This window comes from Xyrauchen texanus, chromosome 33 (genome assembly GCF_025860055.1).
Source record: "Xyrauchen texanus isolate HMW12.3.18 chromosome 33, RBS_HiC_50CHRs, whole genome shotgun sequence".
NCBI lineage: Eukaryota > Metazoa > Chordata > Actinopteri > Cypriniformes > Catostomidae > Xyrauchen > Xyrauchen texanus.
The window spans coordinates 36,906,592-36,920,307 of NC_068308.1; the positions used below are offsets into that span (position 1 = coordinate 36,906,592).

Sequence of the window (13,716 nt, forward strand, 5' to 3'; positions counted from 1 at the left end):
AATCCTAACTCTAAACCTACACTTACTCATAAACCTAACTCTAACCCCTAATCCTAACCCTAAACCTACCTTTACTCATAAACCTAACTTTAACCCCTAATCCTAAACCTAAACCTACCCTTACTCATAAACCTAACTTTAACCCATAACCCTAACCCTAAACCTAAACCTACTCATAAACCTGACTTTAACCCCTAATCCTAACTCTAAACCTACCCTTACTTCTAAACCTAACTTGAACCCCTAAACCTACCCTTACTTCTAAACCTAACTTTAACCCCTAATCCTAACCCTAAACTTACCCTTATTCATAAACCTAAATCTAACCCCTAATCCTAAACCTACCCTTACTCATAAACCTAACTCTAACCCCTAATCCTAACCCTAAACCTACCCTTACTCATAAACCTAACTTTAACCCCTAATCCTAACCCTAAACCTATCCTTACTCATAAACCTAACTTTAACCCCTAAACCTACCCTTACTTCTAAACCTAACTTTAACCTCTAATCCTAACCCTAAACCTATCCTTACTCATAAACCTAACTTTAACCCCTAATCCTAACCCTAAACCTACCCTTACTTATAAACCTGACTTTAACCCCTAATCCTAACCCTAAACCAACCTTTACTTCTAAACCTTACTTGAACCCCTAATCCTAAACCTACCCTTACTTCTAAACCTAACTTTAAGCCCTAATCCAAACCCTAAACCTACCCTTATTCATAAACCTAACATTAACCCCTAATCCTAACTCTAAACCTACCCTTACTCATAAACCTAACTTTAACCCCTAATCCTAACCCTAAACCTATCCTTACTCATTAACCTAACTTTGACCCCTAACCCTAAACCTACTTCACTCATAAACCTAACTTTAAACCCTAATCCTAACCCTAAACCAACCCTTACTTCTAAAACTAACTTGAACCCCTAATCAAAACCCCCCCAAAACCCTTACTCATAAACCTAACTTTAATCCCTTATCCTAAACCTATACTTACTCATAAACCTAACTTTAACCCCTAAACCTACCCTTACTTCTAAACCTAACTTTGACCTCTAACCCTAAACCTAAACCTACCCTTACTCCTAACTTTAACCTCTTATCCTAACCCTAAACCTACCCTTACTTCTAACCCTAACTTTAACCCCTAATCCTAACTCTAAACCTATCCTTACTCATAAACCTAACTTAAACACCTAATCCTAACCCTAAACCTAAACTTACTTCTAAACCTAACTTTAACCCCTAATCCTAACCCTAAACCTACCCTTACTTCTAAACCTAACTTTAACCCCTAATCCTAAATCTAAACATACCCTTACTTCTAAACCTAACTCTAACCCCTAATCCTAACCCTAAACCTAGCCTTACTCATAAACCTAACTCTAACCCCTAATCCTAACCCTAAACCTAGCCTTACTTCAACACCTAACTTTAACCCCTAAACCTAAACCTAAACATACCCTTACTTCTAAACCTCAATCTCAGTAGCAGTAAATGTGGGCATTTTGCAGAACAACATGTAGTTACACAATAAATACATCGTCTTGTATGTATTAAATGTTAGTACAAGGCAAGGCAAGTTTATTTATATAGCACATTTCATACACAATGGTAATTCAAAGTGCTTTACATAGAAGAGATTAAAATAAGATTAAAAAAATAAGAATAATTGAAACAGTTTAGAATAAAATAAAATAAAATAAAATAAAATACAGTACAAACAGTCGGACACACAGTGGCACAGTGCTCATTCAGTAAATGTACAGCTAAGCAGATGTGTTTTGAGTCTGGATTTGAATGTGACTACTGTAGGAGCACATCTGATCTCTTCTGGAAGCTGGTTCCAGCTGCGGCTGGCATAATAGCTAAAAGCAGGCTCCCCTTGCTTAGAGTGAACCCTTGGTAGTTCTAGCTGATGTGATCCTAATGATCTGAGTGATCTGTTGGGTTTATATTCAGTGAGCATATCTGCAATACAGAGTACAGAGTAGTTAAGGCCACCTAATATAAAGTGTGACCCAAGATGTAACCAATATGTGTGCTAACATGATTTTAGTGTGATAAAATCTCTTACTAAAGTTTTCTGTGAAAAAGTTATATCCAATTTTACAGAAGAAATAATTTAAGTGCTTTTATGAAATGATGACCATGAATATTGGCCCTATGCATTCCATTGTAAGTGCGTTTAAGTAACCTCAACTTCTTTATAAAGAAAAGAAGGAACGAGTCAAACTTATTTTTTGTGGTAAGCAGCATTATGCCACAAATGGTGTCGGTTGAAGTTAACTTATATTGTATTCTGGATTTTCCTTTAAACGTTCTAGGAATTATTAGAGCCAGTATTTTTCAATGCAAGTCTATGGGATTTTGGGGATATTAGATTGTCCACTCTGGGAAAATCAGGAGTGCTGACGGTTAGAAAAGACATAGCAACCTGAATCACAACAAACTGTGTCGAGTAAGAATAAGAGGCCAATGGTTAATAATTGTGAAAATATTATGAGAAGCCAACATAATAAATAAAACAATTTAAATAAATAATATAAAAAAACAGTATTTCTAGAATCAATAGTTTGGTTTTTCATTGTAAATATTGGGTGTACAGATGACTGCATACCTTAAACATAAAATAATACGACCGAACGACTAAATAACCACAGAGCACTCCTTGACATGTGTACTACACAAGAACATTCACGTCCTGTACTCTTCACAAGCAACAGGAAACAGAGTATAATACATTTTACAAAGTGAAACATGCCAAGACGTGGCTTCGAACTTCCCAACACAAAACATCATCATGCCACATTTACCCTTAATCTTAAAGAGCAAAATAGGATTAAAGCAACTAAAACAACTCATTACCTTGCTCTTCCAGGATGCCATTTGGTACTTTCTTGTCGACGGCTGTGATGACAGCTTTCCTCTGGTTTTTCAACCTACGAGACAAAAATAAATAATACATATTGTTGAGGACATCAACAAGAGACAAAGTGTGTATTCTAAACAAAATAAATTCAGTTTTTGGATTTAAGTTTGTCTCACCAACGAAAACTCGAGCTCTTTTTCATCAGAGGAGCTGTTTCTCCACGAACATGTGCTACACAACGCGCTTGCTACCCAGAGAACCATGCAAATCAAAATGTGAGCCTGCGGTTTTACTTCTGTGTGAGGCGGTAAATGAATAAACGCGTCTGTATGTGTATATAATATATGTGTCTCAGTTCCTGGCCTCCCTGCCCTCTATCAGAAATGGGAGGAGCTTCTAAGCATCACAAAAACACTGTTTCTGTGTGTGTGTGTGTGTGTGTGTGTGTGTGTGTGTGTGTGTGTGTGTGTGTGTGTGTGTGTGTGTGTGTGTGTGTATGTGTGTTTGTGTGAATTCTTCAACTATGGGCACTTTGTCTCTGCAGTTGATTTTTATAAAAAAAAAACTTGTACCATATCTTCATCATTAATTTTTGACTTTTCTTATGCTTTAGTTTTGAAATGTGTTTAATGTATAGATCTTAAAATAATATGAAACAAATTATTATAATACTATAATTATTAAATAATAATAATTATAATTAAAATGTAATCAAATAAAATACAGAACATTATTTATTTCATTATATACTAATATATTACAATAAAAAATAAATATAATCAAATATATATATATATAACCCCTAATTAAATATTGAAACCACCTGCGTAATATTGTGTAGGTCCCCCTCATGCCGCTAAAACAGAACAATAGCATCATCAACAGGTGATCGCACACACTCCATATATCTCTCTGTCTATCTCCCTCTCACACAATGTCTCTCTCTCTCTCTCTCTCTCTCTCTCTCTCTCTCTCTCTCTCTCTCACAAACACACACACACACACACACACACATACACACAGACAGATCCTTGTTTCTCCAATAGCATGTTAAAAACATGTAGTGGGCTATATATATATATATATATATATATATATATATATATATATATATATATATATATATATATATATATATATATATATATATATATATTTTATATAAACAAAGAGAATTAATCAAACAAGTTTTAAAAGTTTATTTAGTGAAAGTGACGTATTTATACTTTTACAAAGGCCGTGGCTACCATTCACTTTCACTGTATGAAAAAGAGCATCTTGAACATTCTGTCTATCATCACATTTTGTGTTCTATGTGGAAAGAAAGATACACAGGTTCGGAATGATATGAAGGTGAGTAAATAATGACAGCAAGACTATCCTTTTAAATAACCTAGTGAGAGAGTGAAAAGTACGTCTTATAGTTCACAGGGTGTGTGTTTGTGTGTCATACCTGTAGCAAAACCAGGTCAGTAGCCCAAGAAAAATCACTAAGACAGAGACCCCCAGCAGTATGGGCAGGATATTTACTGTGGATGGCAAGTTTTCTAAAGGAAGAAGGATAGGCTGTTAAACGCAAAGTGAACAAAAGAACAGGAAACTGGCCTGCGAAAAGAGCCGCTGGAGCCAGAATGGAGACACTAAGTGAGGTATGGCAGCCAGTCAAACTAAGGCATTATTAGTGATTTAATAGAGCTCTCTGTGCTGTTTTGACTGCGGGGATAAGCATCGGTCATTCATTTAACAGCAGGTTTGACATGAGTCACACACTAAATCCTGCGATCAGCACTTTACTGCAGCCCAAATCACCGTCTGTGTAATCCACCACAGATTTAACACAAATCCACATGACCACACTGATAGTTATGCATGGCTTAAACTGTGACAGTGAGCATAGAGGATTAAAAATCAGTCTCGCTGATAAAAACTACCTCCAACTAACTTCAAAAGCTGGTTATCAAAAGGACATATTTTGACCACTCAATCTCAGTGACTTTTCCAATCCTTTGAATACTGTGCTGTTTTTTTTTTGGTTGAATTTTCAAAGTCATTCTATAGAAATTAGACACACACTGATATTTCAAGGCAATACAAATTTCAAAAAATTATAGAATTTAGTAAATTTTTAAACATTTGATAATTTCAATGACTTTTGGAAATGTTATACTTGCCATGACTTTTAAAAATGTTGTATAATTTTCCATGACTTTAAAAAAAAAAAATTGTGACTTTTTTAACATTTTATAATTAACATACATTTTCCTTAATTTTATAAACATTCATAATAATTTCCTTTTTAGACATTAATAATTTCTTTAGACATTAAAAAAATAATTTTTAGACATTAATAATTTCTTCAGACATTAAAAAATGACTTTTAAGACATTAATAATTTCTGTCACGTTTCTGTGATTTTAGACATTTTATAATTTCAGTAACTTTTCCATGTCTTTTAAGATATTTGTTTTTAAATTTCCATGACTGTTAACATTTTAAAATTTCCATGACATTTATTTAATATTTGATAAATTCCTTGACTTTATAATTTATTTTAAAAAATATATAATTTCTATGAATTTTTAGACATTTTATAATTTCCATTATAATATACACTCACCTAAAGGATTATTAGGAACACCATACTAATACTGTGTTTGACCCCCTTTCGCCTTCAGAACTGCCTTAATTCTACGTGGCATTGATTCAACAAGGTGCTGAAAGCATTCTTTAGAAATGTTGGCCCATATTGATAGGATAGCATCTTGCAGTTGATGGAGATTTGTGGGATGCACATCCAGGGCACCAAGCTCCCGTTCCACCACATCCCAAAGATGCTCTATTGGGTTGAGATCTGGTGACTGTGGGGGCCATTTTAGTACAGTGAACTCATTGTCATGTTCAAGAAACCAATTTGAAATGATTCGAGCTTTGTGACATGGTGCATTATCCTGCTGGAAGTAGCCATCAGAGGATGGGTACATGGTGGCCATAAAGGGATGGACAAGGTCAGAAACAATGCTCAGGTAGGCCGTGGCATTTAAACGATGCCCAATTGGCACTAAGGGGCCTAAAGTGTGCCAAGAAAACATCCCCCACACCATTACACCACCACCACCAGCCTGCACAGCGGTAACAAGGCATGATGGATCCATGTTCTCATTCTGTTTACGCCAAATTCTGACTCTACCATCTGAATGTCTCAACAGAAATCGAGACTCATCAGACCAGGCCAACTGTCCAATTTTGGTGAGCTTTTGCAAATTCTAGCCTCTTTTTCCTATTTGTAGTGGTGATGAGTGGTACCCGGTGGGGTCTTCTGCTGTTGTAGCCCATCCGCCTCAAGGTTGTGCGTGTTGTGGCTTCACAAATGCTTTGCTGCATACCTCGGTTGTAACGAGTGGTTATTTCAGGCAAAGTTGCTCTTCTATCAGCTTGAATCAGTCGGCCCATTCTCCTCTGACCTCTAGCATCAACAAGGCATTTTCGCCCACAGGACTGCCGCATACTGGATGTTTTTCCCTTTTCACACCATTCTTTGTAAACCCTAGAAATGGTTGTGCATGAAAATCCCAGTAACTGAGCAGATTGTGAAATACTCAGACCGGCCCGTCTGGCACCAACAACCATGCCACGCTCAAAATTGCTTAAATCACCTTTCTTTCCCATTCTGACATTCAGTTTGGAGTTCAGGAGATTGTCTTGACCAGGACCACACCCCTAAATGCATTGAAGCAACTGCCATGTGATTGGTTGATTAGATAATTGCATTAATGAGAAATTGAACAGGTGTTCCTAATAATCCTTTAGTGTATATATATATATATATATATATATAATTTCTTTGTCTTTTCCTTGACTATAACAATTTTATAATTTCTATTCCTTTTTTTATATTTAAAAAGTTCCATGACATTTTCTTAAAATATTTAATAAATAATTTAATAATTTCAGTTTTTATATTTTCTAATTTATATAATTTCCATTACCATTTAAATTGTTCAAAATGACAAAGACTTTTCAAAAATTCTATAATTTTTCTTGACTTTGATTTGTTTTGTTTGTCAAAACATGTTCAATGTGGAAGTTCCATTTATTATTTTCATATCATGATGAAACTTTCTAATTATCTCATGTTTTGGTGTGAATTTGAGGCCAAATGTACTATAAATATGCAGATACAGTAAACAAATGTCTGAATTGCACATCATTATAATAATAAAAACCTCCATCTTGTTCAAAAGGTTTTATAAGTATAAAATAATTCATCATTGTCACCATTTATCACATCTATGAGTAAAACAGTTGTTTTGCAGAATGGATTGTTACACACCAATGGGCCTCTAATGACATCTGAATGGCATTTACAATTATTGGATATAGATTTCAACCACATGTCCTCTTTTCAGAACTCCAATTTGTATTAGACAAGAAGTCACAGAAATGCATTTAATTAATACATTGTGTAAAACACATTTAATTTATATTAACAATGTTTTTTCTTAGTTTTGAATAATGAGAACGTACCATTTTTCTCTGTTGAACTGCCAACTGGTGTTTGAGTTGATATTTGGAATATAACAAGGAGCATTGTGTCTGCTAAAAAAGAGAGAGAAAGAGCATATTATCAGTACATTGTTTAGAAATAGTAAAATAATCATTTTAAATGACAGTTTTATGTAAATATGACAATGAGACAACCGAAGTCAACACAGCAGAAGTACACATTTCTGCCCACTATCATTCATCACAAGGGAAAAATGCAATAGCGCTACTGCTCCACTAGATATCACCAAAGTCATAGGAAAAGAATTCCAGTTGAAATGCTTTAAAGCGGAGAGGATGTCTGGTCTGAAGTTTCAAATGTAAAGCTAGACACAAACTCATAAACCCCACATTCTCATCCATTAGCACTGATTATTTTAATCTTGTTAGTTTTGGGGGGGGGTGGTTGGGTTTAAAGGTCTTCACCGGTCCACCCAAACCCGAGGACCGTACGGGTTCGGGTCCATATTTTAAATGGTCATCCGGGTTTGGGTCGGGTCCCATTCTTGTACTTCGGGTTTCGGGTCTGTTTAACATCTGCAGTGACGCAATGACTTTGCCAATTGATGATTGGCTCTTTTATTTAGAAGGCGGGACTTATTCTGCCATACCTGGGTTTGACAGATGTCATAAACCGAAGTGCATTATTGGCATCACTGTGATTTTTGAGATATTGTGGTTGGAGTTTGATCACTTTGTATGTCTAAAATCTACGGTCAGACACGTCTCAGAGAGCACAGATGACAGCAATTTATTAATGCTAACGTCAGCGGCCGTGGGACTGAACGAGCAATCATTATTATAGTTCAAAAGGGCAAACGGTGGAAGTTTTCATATTAGGCGAGATACCAAAAAACCTCACGTTTGTCGTCCGACATCGTGACTGCAAGTGGACTTTTGAAACTGAAATAATGAGTGGATTTTACATGATATTTCATTCAGCATGAGAGGAACAACATGGATGTTATTATACCACATTTCTTGGCAAGGAGGATGGATTGTATGCATCACTGTCAGGTACAGGAGAGACGGCTACTAACGTTACATTAGGTAAGACACAAAGGTTTCATTTACAACTTGTAAATTAACTTGTTAATAGCAATAAGCTGTGGGATCTGTGCCGATCGGGTTCAATCGGGTCTGTGTGTCCCGGTCGGGTCCAGAATGAAAACATAGGCGGGTCCGAGTCGGTTCCGGGTAGTACATTTACAGCATTTCTTGGTTCTGTATAGGTCCGGGTCCAAACTTTCAAATAATAGATGGGTCTGGGTCGGTTCCGGTAGTACATTTACAGCATTTCTCGGTTCTGTATGGGTCCGGGTCCAAACTTTCAAATTATAGATGTATCTGGGTCGGTTCTGGATAGGACATTTACATGTCCTTTTTTGGACCCATGCATACCTCTAGTTGGGTTCACATGCGTTAAACAAACTATCAACCAGGTTTAAAACCAGTTTAATCATCCTAACAAATGAATGAATCTGCAGATATGTGGACTTACATGTGTTGAACTGCTCATCTGATGTAATTCTCTGATAATCTCATAATAATTGATACATTTGCACGCATTGACGTGGGAGAAACACTTTCTAAATTTTCTGAAGAAACCCACATAATTTGAGGTATAATTCATGTCTGTAGCACAAACAATGTGGGGTTGAGTTACACGCTGCGGTTTAATACTTGTGTTAGAAGTTTGTTAAAACCCCTAAACGCAATTATGAACAATTGTAATGATTTTCTAAGCAAATCCCACTCAGAAATATAGAAGCAGAAAAAGCATGAGAGAGAGAGAGAGAGAGAGAGAGAGAGAGAGAGAGAGAGAGAGAGAGAGAGAGATTGTGTGTTTGTGAATGTAGGCCGGCCTCAATATATCTGGGGGGCAGACATACAGTATTCGCAACACCAGGACAGAAACAGCTCAACTATCGACACTGCTCATGAGAGATAAGACACTCCACAAAACACCCACATAGAGCCACTGAAGGGCTTCATTGAGAAAATGAAGTGGGTGCTCCTGGTAATTCACAAAAACGGCACAATGTGTATATATAACAGACAGCAATATAGACAGTGCTCTGCAGTCCTGTAATTTAAACCACTTAACATTGAGTGAATAGAGAATTTTGTATGAGTTTAAATGCATTGACTGTTAAAGGTTATTTAAAAATGATATATGGGTAGTTGATGTGAATTTTGAGCAGCTGAAGCAGAGTAATCTATTTTAAATAATACTTTTCTAATACAGTATTAATAACCTCATATTAAATTAAATACAAATTGAGCCTGAATGCCAAAATGCCATTCACAAAAGTTAAATTCTGCAATGTGATGTACTTACCAAGTACCACATTTTTGGTGGCCTGCCAAACTTTTTCATCGGGCTTCATCTGTCTAATTTTGATAAAAGTCTAATAATCAGAACACTCTCTTTGCAAAACTAAGCGGTGAATTTAACAACAATCGTGCGCACCGTCATTCAGCGGTAAGTTACAAAACAATCAGCAGCGTGCACACAGTCACTCAATGATGCGTTTAACAACAATCAGAACACAGATTTGGATCGGAACGCACTTGTTTACGTATTCCTTGCCATGGTTAAGTGACACTGCTTTCCAAAAAGTGAACCAGCCTAGGTGAGCATATTTGAGCACATCTTATTCAATCAAATGCAGGGCTGGACTGGTAATTTGACATACCGGGCATTTTCCCGGTGGGCCAACGCACTTTGGGGCTGATCAGGGGCACAGTGGCCATCGGGAGAACCAAGCAGGCCGGTGTGTCGGCCGGCTAATGTGCCGCAATAGCTAAAATGAGAACGGACCACAAAACGAATAGGACAAATAAGACAGCGAAGACCCGCTCAACAAGTTTAGGGCCAGTTGCCATGTAAAATCCAGGGCCGATTTCTCTTCCCAGTCCAGCCCTGATCAAATGTATTTATGCACATTGCTTAGTTGTGATGCAGAGTGTGCTCAAATCTATAGACGCTAAAATATATATTATCACAGCAGTTGTTACACTGTATCAGCTCATGTGCACAATCATAATTAAAAAAAGAGAAATCGATGATGAAAAGTGAATGTTCAAATAGACTGTCTGTTGTGCTTGTAAAAAGTGATAACGTGAAGCGTCACTGAACCGGCATGCAAATCAGTTTGTTCTCTGTTTACCAATTATTATCTCCACAAATATCTGTTTCCTGCGTGCAAATTAGGCAAGGCAAAATATTGAATATAAACAATATAATCGCAATGATTTTGCTGACTATATAAAATTAAGCAATATGGTGTAAAGCGATCAGCCACAGCATTAAAACCACCTGTCTAATATTTTGCCACCAAAACAGCTCTGACCCGTTGAGGCATGGACTCCACAAGACCTTTGAAGGTGTCCTGTGGTATTTGGCACCAAGACATTAGCAGCAGATCCTTTAAGTCCTGTTAGTTGTGAGGTGGCGCCTCCATGGATCAGAAATGTTGGTCCAGCACATCCCATAGATGCTCAATCGGATTGAGATATGAGGAATTTGGAGGCCATGTCAACACCTTGAATGTTTTGTCATGTTCCTCAAACCATTCCTGAATGAAGGGGTGTACGTGGTCTACGGGTGTACGTGGTCTGCAACAATGTTCAGGTAGGTGATATGTGTCAATGTAACATCCACATGAATGCCAGGACCCAAGGTTTCCCAGCAGAACATTGCCCAGGGCATCACACTGCCTCCGCCTGCCTGCCTTCTTCCCATAATGCATCCTGTTGCCATCTCTTCCCCAGGTTAATGACACCGCTTCTGCTTTAGCCACAGTGATAAACAGTGATCAAATGCAAAAAAATTTCGATAGTATCCCAGAGCACACTGTAACCCAGACATTGGCAGCACATTTGAGTCGATACAGAATCCCACAGCAATTTATAAAGATTTGAGAGCTTCCTTCAGCAACCAGGAAGACTAATGGGAGAATTTTAAAGAGAAGAAATGACACTCCCTGTTTCATGTTGTAAGAAAACTGATACCTAAGCCAGGGCAAAACATGTGGACAAGCATAAATACTGTATATATCCCAAAACACTCACATGGACACAATTTAATAGCCTACATGCAAACAAATGGTGCAAAATCTTTTCCTCCATGCTGCAAATCAGTTTTTTTATTCAGCTCTTGTCTTGTTTTCCATTAAAGCATGTAAACATCCTTAAACCTTGTTTTCAGAGAATATATCTTGGATTTTTTAAGCTACATTTCATCCAGACTGATAACTCTGTGAATTCGGCAGCAGTAAGTCGAAATGTCTTCAGCTGAAATCAGTCTGTGCTTATCGAAATTCAAATCACTGCCCCCGGTGGCCTAAGCTGGAAGTGTTGTTAAACATATATGGACGTGTGAGCTCCTTCTTCATGAAATGTCCACAGAGTGGCGCCAAAAGCGAGTTGTATTTGGAAATGATGTATTAAATTCAGCAGGAATGCATATTTAGATAAGCCTTAACCCAAACTCCAACCCTAAACCATCAGTCCATCAGTGGAGTAAAAATGTAATTTTAGACCAAAACAATGCAAGCTCCGAATCGTGCTCATCATAGATTAAGTGAACACGATTACACCCTGGTTGTTGTTTTATTGTTAATAGTTTTATTTTAAGGATGCTTAGCTATTTATAACTTAGCTAAGAATTATTTTAATGACTTTCGTACATTAATGTATGTTTCTCTGAAGAAACCTGGGGTAAATTACATTGTTCAAGGGCACAGCGGAGGCAGTGTTCCCTAAGGGCCACTACTGTTAAACACACACACACACAGCACCAACAACATTGCTATGTTTCACTGAGTTTTTGCTAGGACACAGTGGGGAACTGTGATGGTAAGTGGGGCGAATCACTGACATACATCAATTTGTGAATAGACTCCCAAACGAGTCTGGCAAACCTGTGTCTCTTAGATTTGAATATGTTTGTGTCAATGTCTTTCGGCTGCTTCCTCTGAAGCCCTGTTTCTTTAAAAGAATAGTTTACACAAAAATGAAAATTCTGTCACCATTCACTCCCATGTTGTTCCAAACCCTATTTTATTTTCTCTTATGAGGAACACAAATGGAGATCCTGGGGTGCTTTTTCCATATAATAAAAAATGAAAGGGGACAGACACTGTCAAGCTCCAAATATGACAAAAAAGCACAATAAAAGTAGTTCGCATGACTCGCAAACTATATTCCAAGTCATAAGACATACGAAAGCTTTGTGTGAGGAACAGACCCAAATTCAAATCATGATTCATTGAAGATTCAAAATTGTTGCATTGGATATGAGATGCGCAAGAACCAAAGCCGTTTGGCATGCGTGATTGACAAGACATTTCAGTCTGTTCCTTACACAAAGCTATCGTATGTATTCAGAACTCTTGGAATATAGTGCACTTTGTATAGAGACAATTTCATGGTGCTTTTTTGTGATTTTTGGATGCTTTAATTGTATGTAAAATACCAGTGTTAACATCAATACAGCTTCTTTTGTGTTTCACAGAAGAAAGAAACTAATACTGATATGGAACAACTCTCAATAGCAACACTGGCAACCCTCATTTGTACTCTTCAAACTATAAAAATTATATGTCTTCTCTCAGTGAGCATGTGATGCTTTTGTTCTTGCCATCGTTCAGGAGTGGTCTGCGGTTGTTCTCTTTGCCCCCAGCAAGAGGGGCAGTTCTTAAGAGTCAATATTGTACATGGGTCACGGGGTAAAGCTGGTAGACAGACTCCTTTATATGAAAGACATTTGCACATAGCCTTGGGCGAGGCATTATCCCCCCTTCCCGACATGTGCCGGAAACATCCCTGGATGCAGTCGCTGTATGGTAAGTGAGAGTATCTGTTTGTGTGTGTGTGTGTGTGTGTGTGTGTGTGTGTGTGTGTGTGTGTGTGTGTGTGTGTGTGTGTGTGTGTGTGTGTGTGTGTGTGTGTGTTATAGTTTGGTAGAGTGATCTAAATCCAGGACATCCAGGGACAACATCCATTGAAAAAATAAAATATTATGTATTATATTAGGGTATGTCTATTTCTGTATACGCACATACAGTACCTTGAGGTCTTGGCTATGAAAAAAAAGAGAAACAACAACAAAACACTAAAGGAGAGAGTTCACCGAACACACATTGATCTTTGTGACCACGTGCCCCAATAGTGGGGCATGTTGTCACACTATATGGGGAAAGTCGACACAATGGAACCTGTCATTAAATCCAGGTTTCATGTGAACATTGGGTAGTGTTGGGAAACATATGCACAACATCACAACC

The 13,716-nt window shown here is 37.4% G+C and overlaps 1 protein-coding gene across 7 annotated transcripts in view; it reads right to left on the minus strand.

Moving 5' to 3' along the window:
- Positions 1-13,716, minus strand: part of LOC127627051 (receptor-type tyrosine-protein phosphatase epsilon-like) — a 107,077-nt gene that overhangs the window by 27,028 nt on the left and 66,333 nt on the right. For 5 of the 7 annotated variants that reach the window (XM_052103265.1, XM_052103259.1, XM_052103261.1 and 2 more), the window contains 3 exons: positions 7,406-7,477; positions 4,335-4,428; positions 2,878-2,951 (listed from right to left, as the gene is read on the minus strand). In XM_052103265.1, coding sequence (XP_051959225.1) covers positions 2,878-2,951; positions 4,335-4,428; positions 7,406-7,469 — 232 coding nt within the window. In that variant the 5' untranslated portion in view covers positions 7,470-7,477. Of the gene's footprint in view, positions 1-2,877; positions 2,952-3,057; positions 3,218-4,334; positions 4,429-7,405; positions 7,478-13,716 lie in introns of those variants that run through there. The other 2 variants (XM_052103264.1, XM_052103266.1) reach the window with 2 other exon arrangements.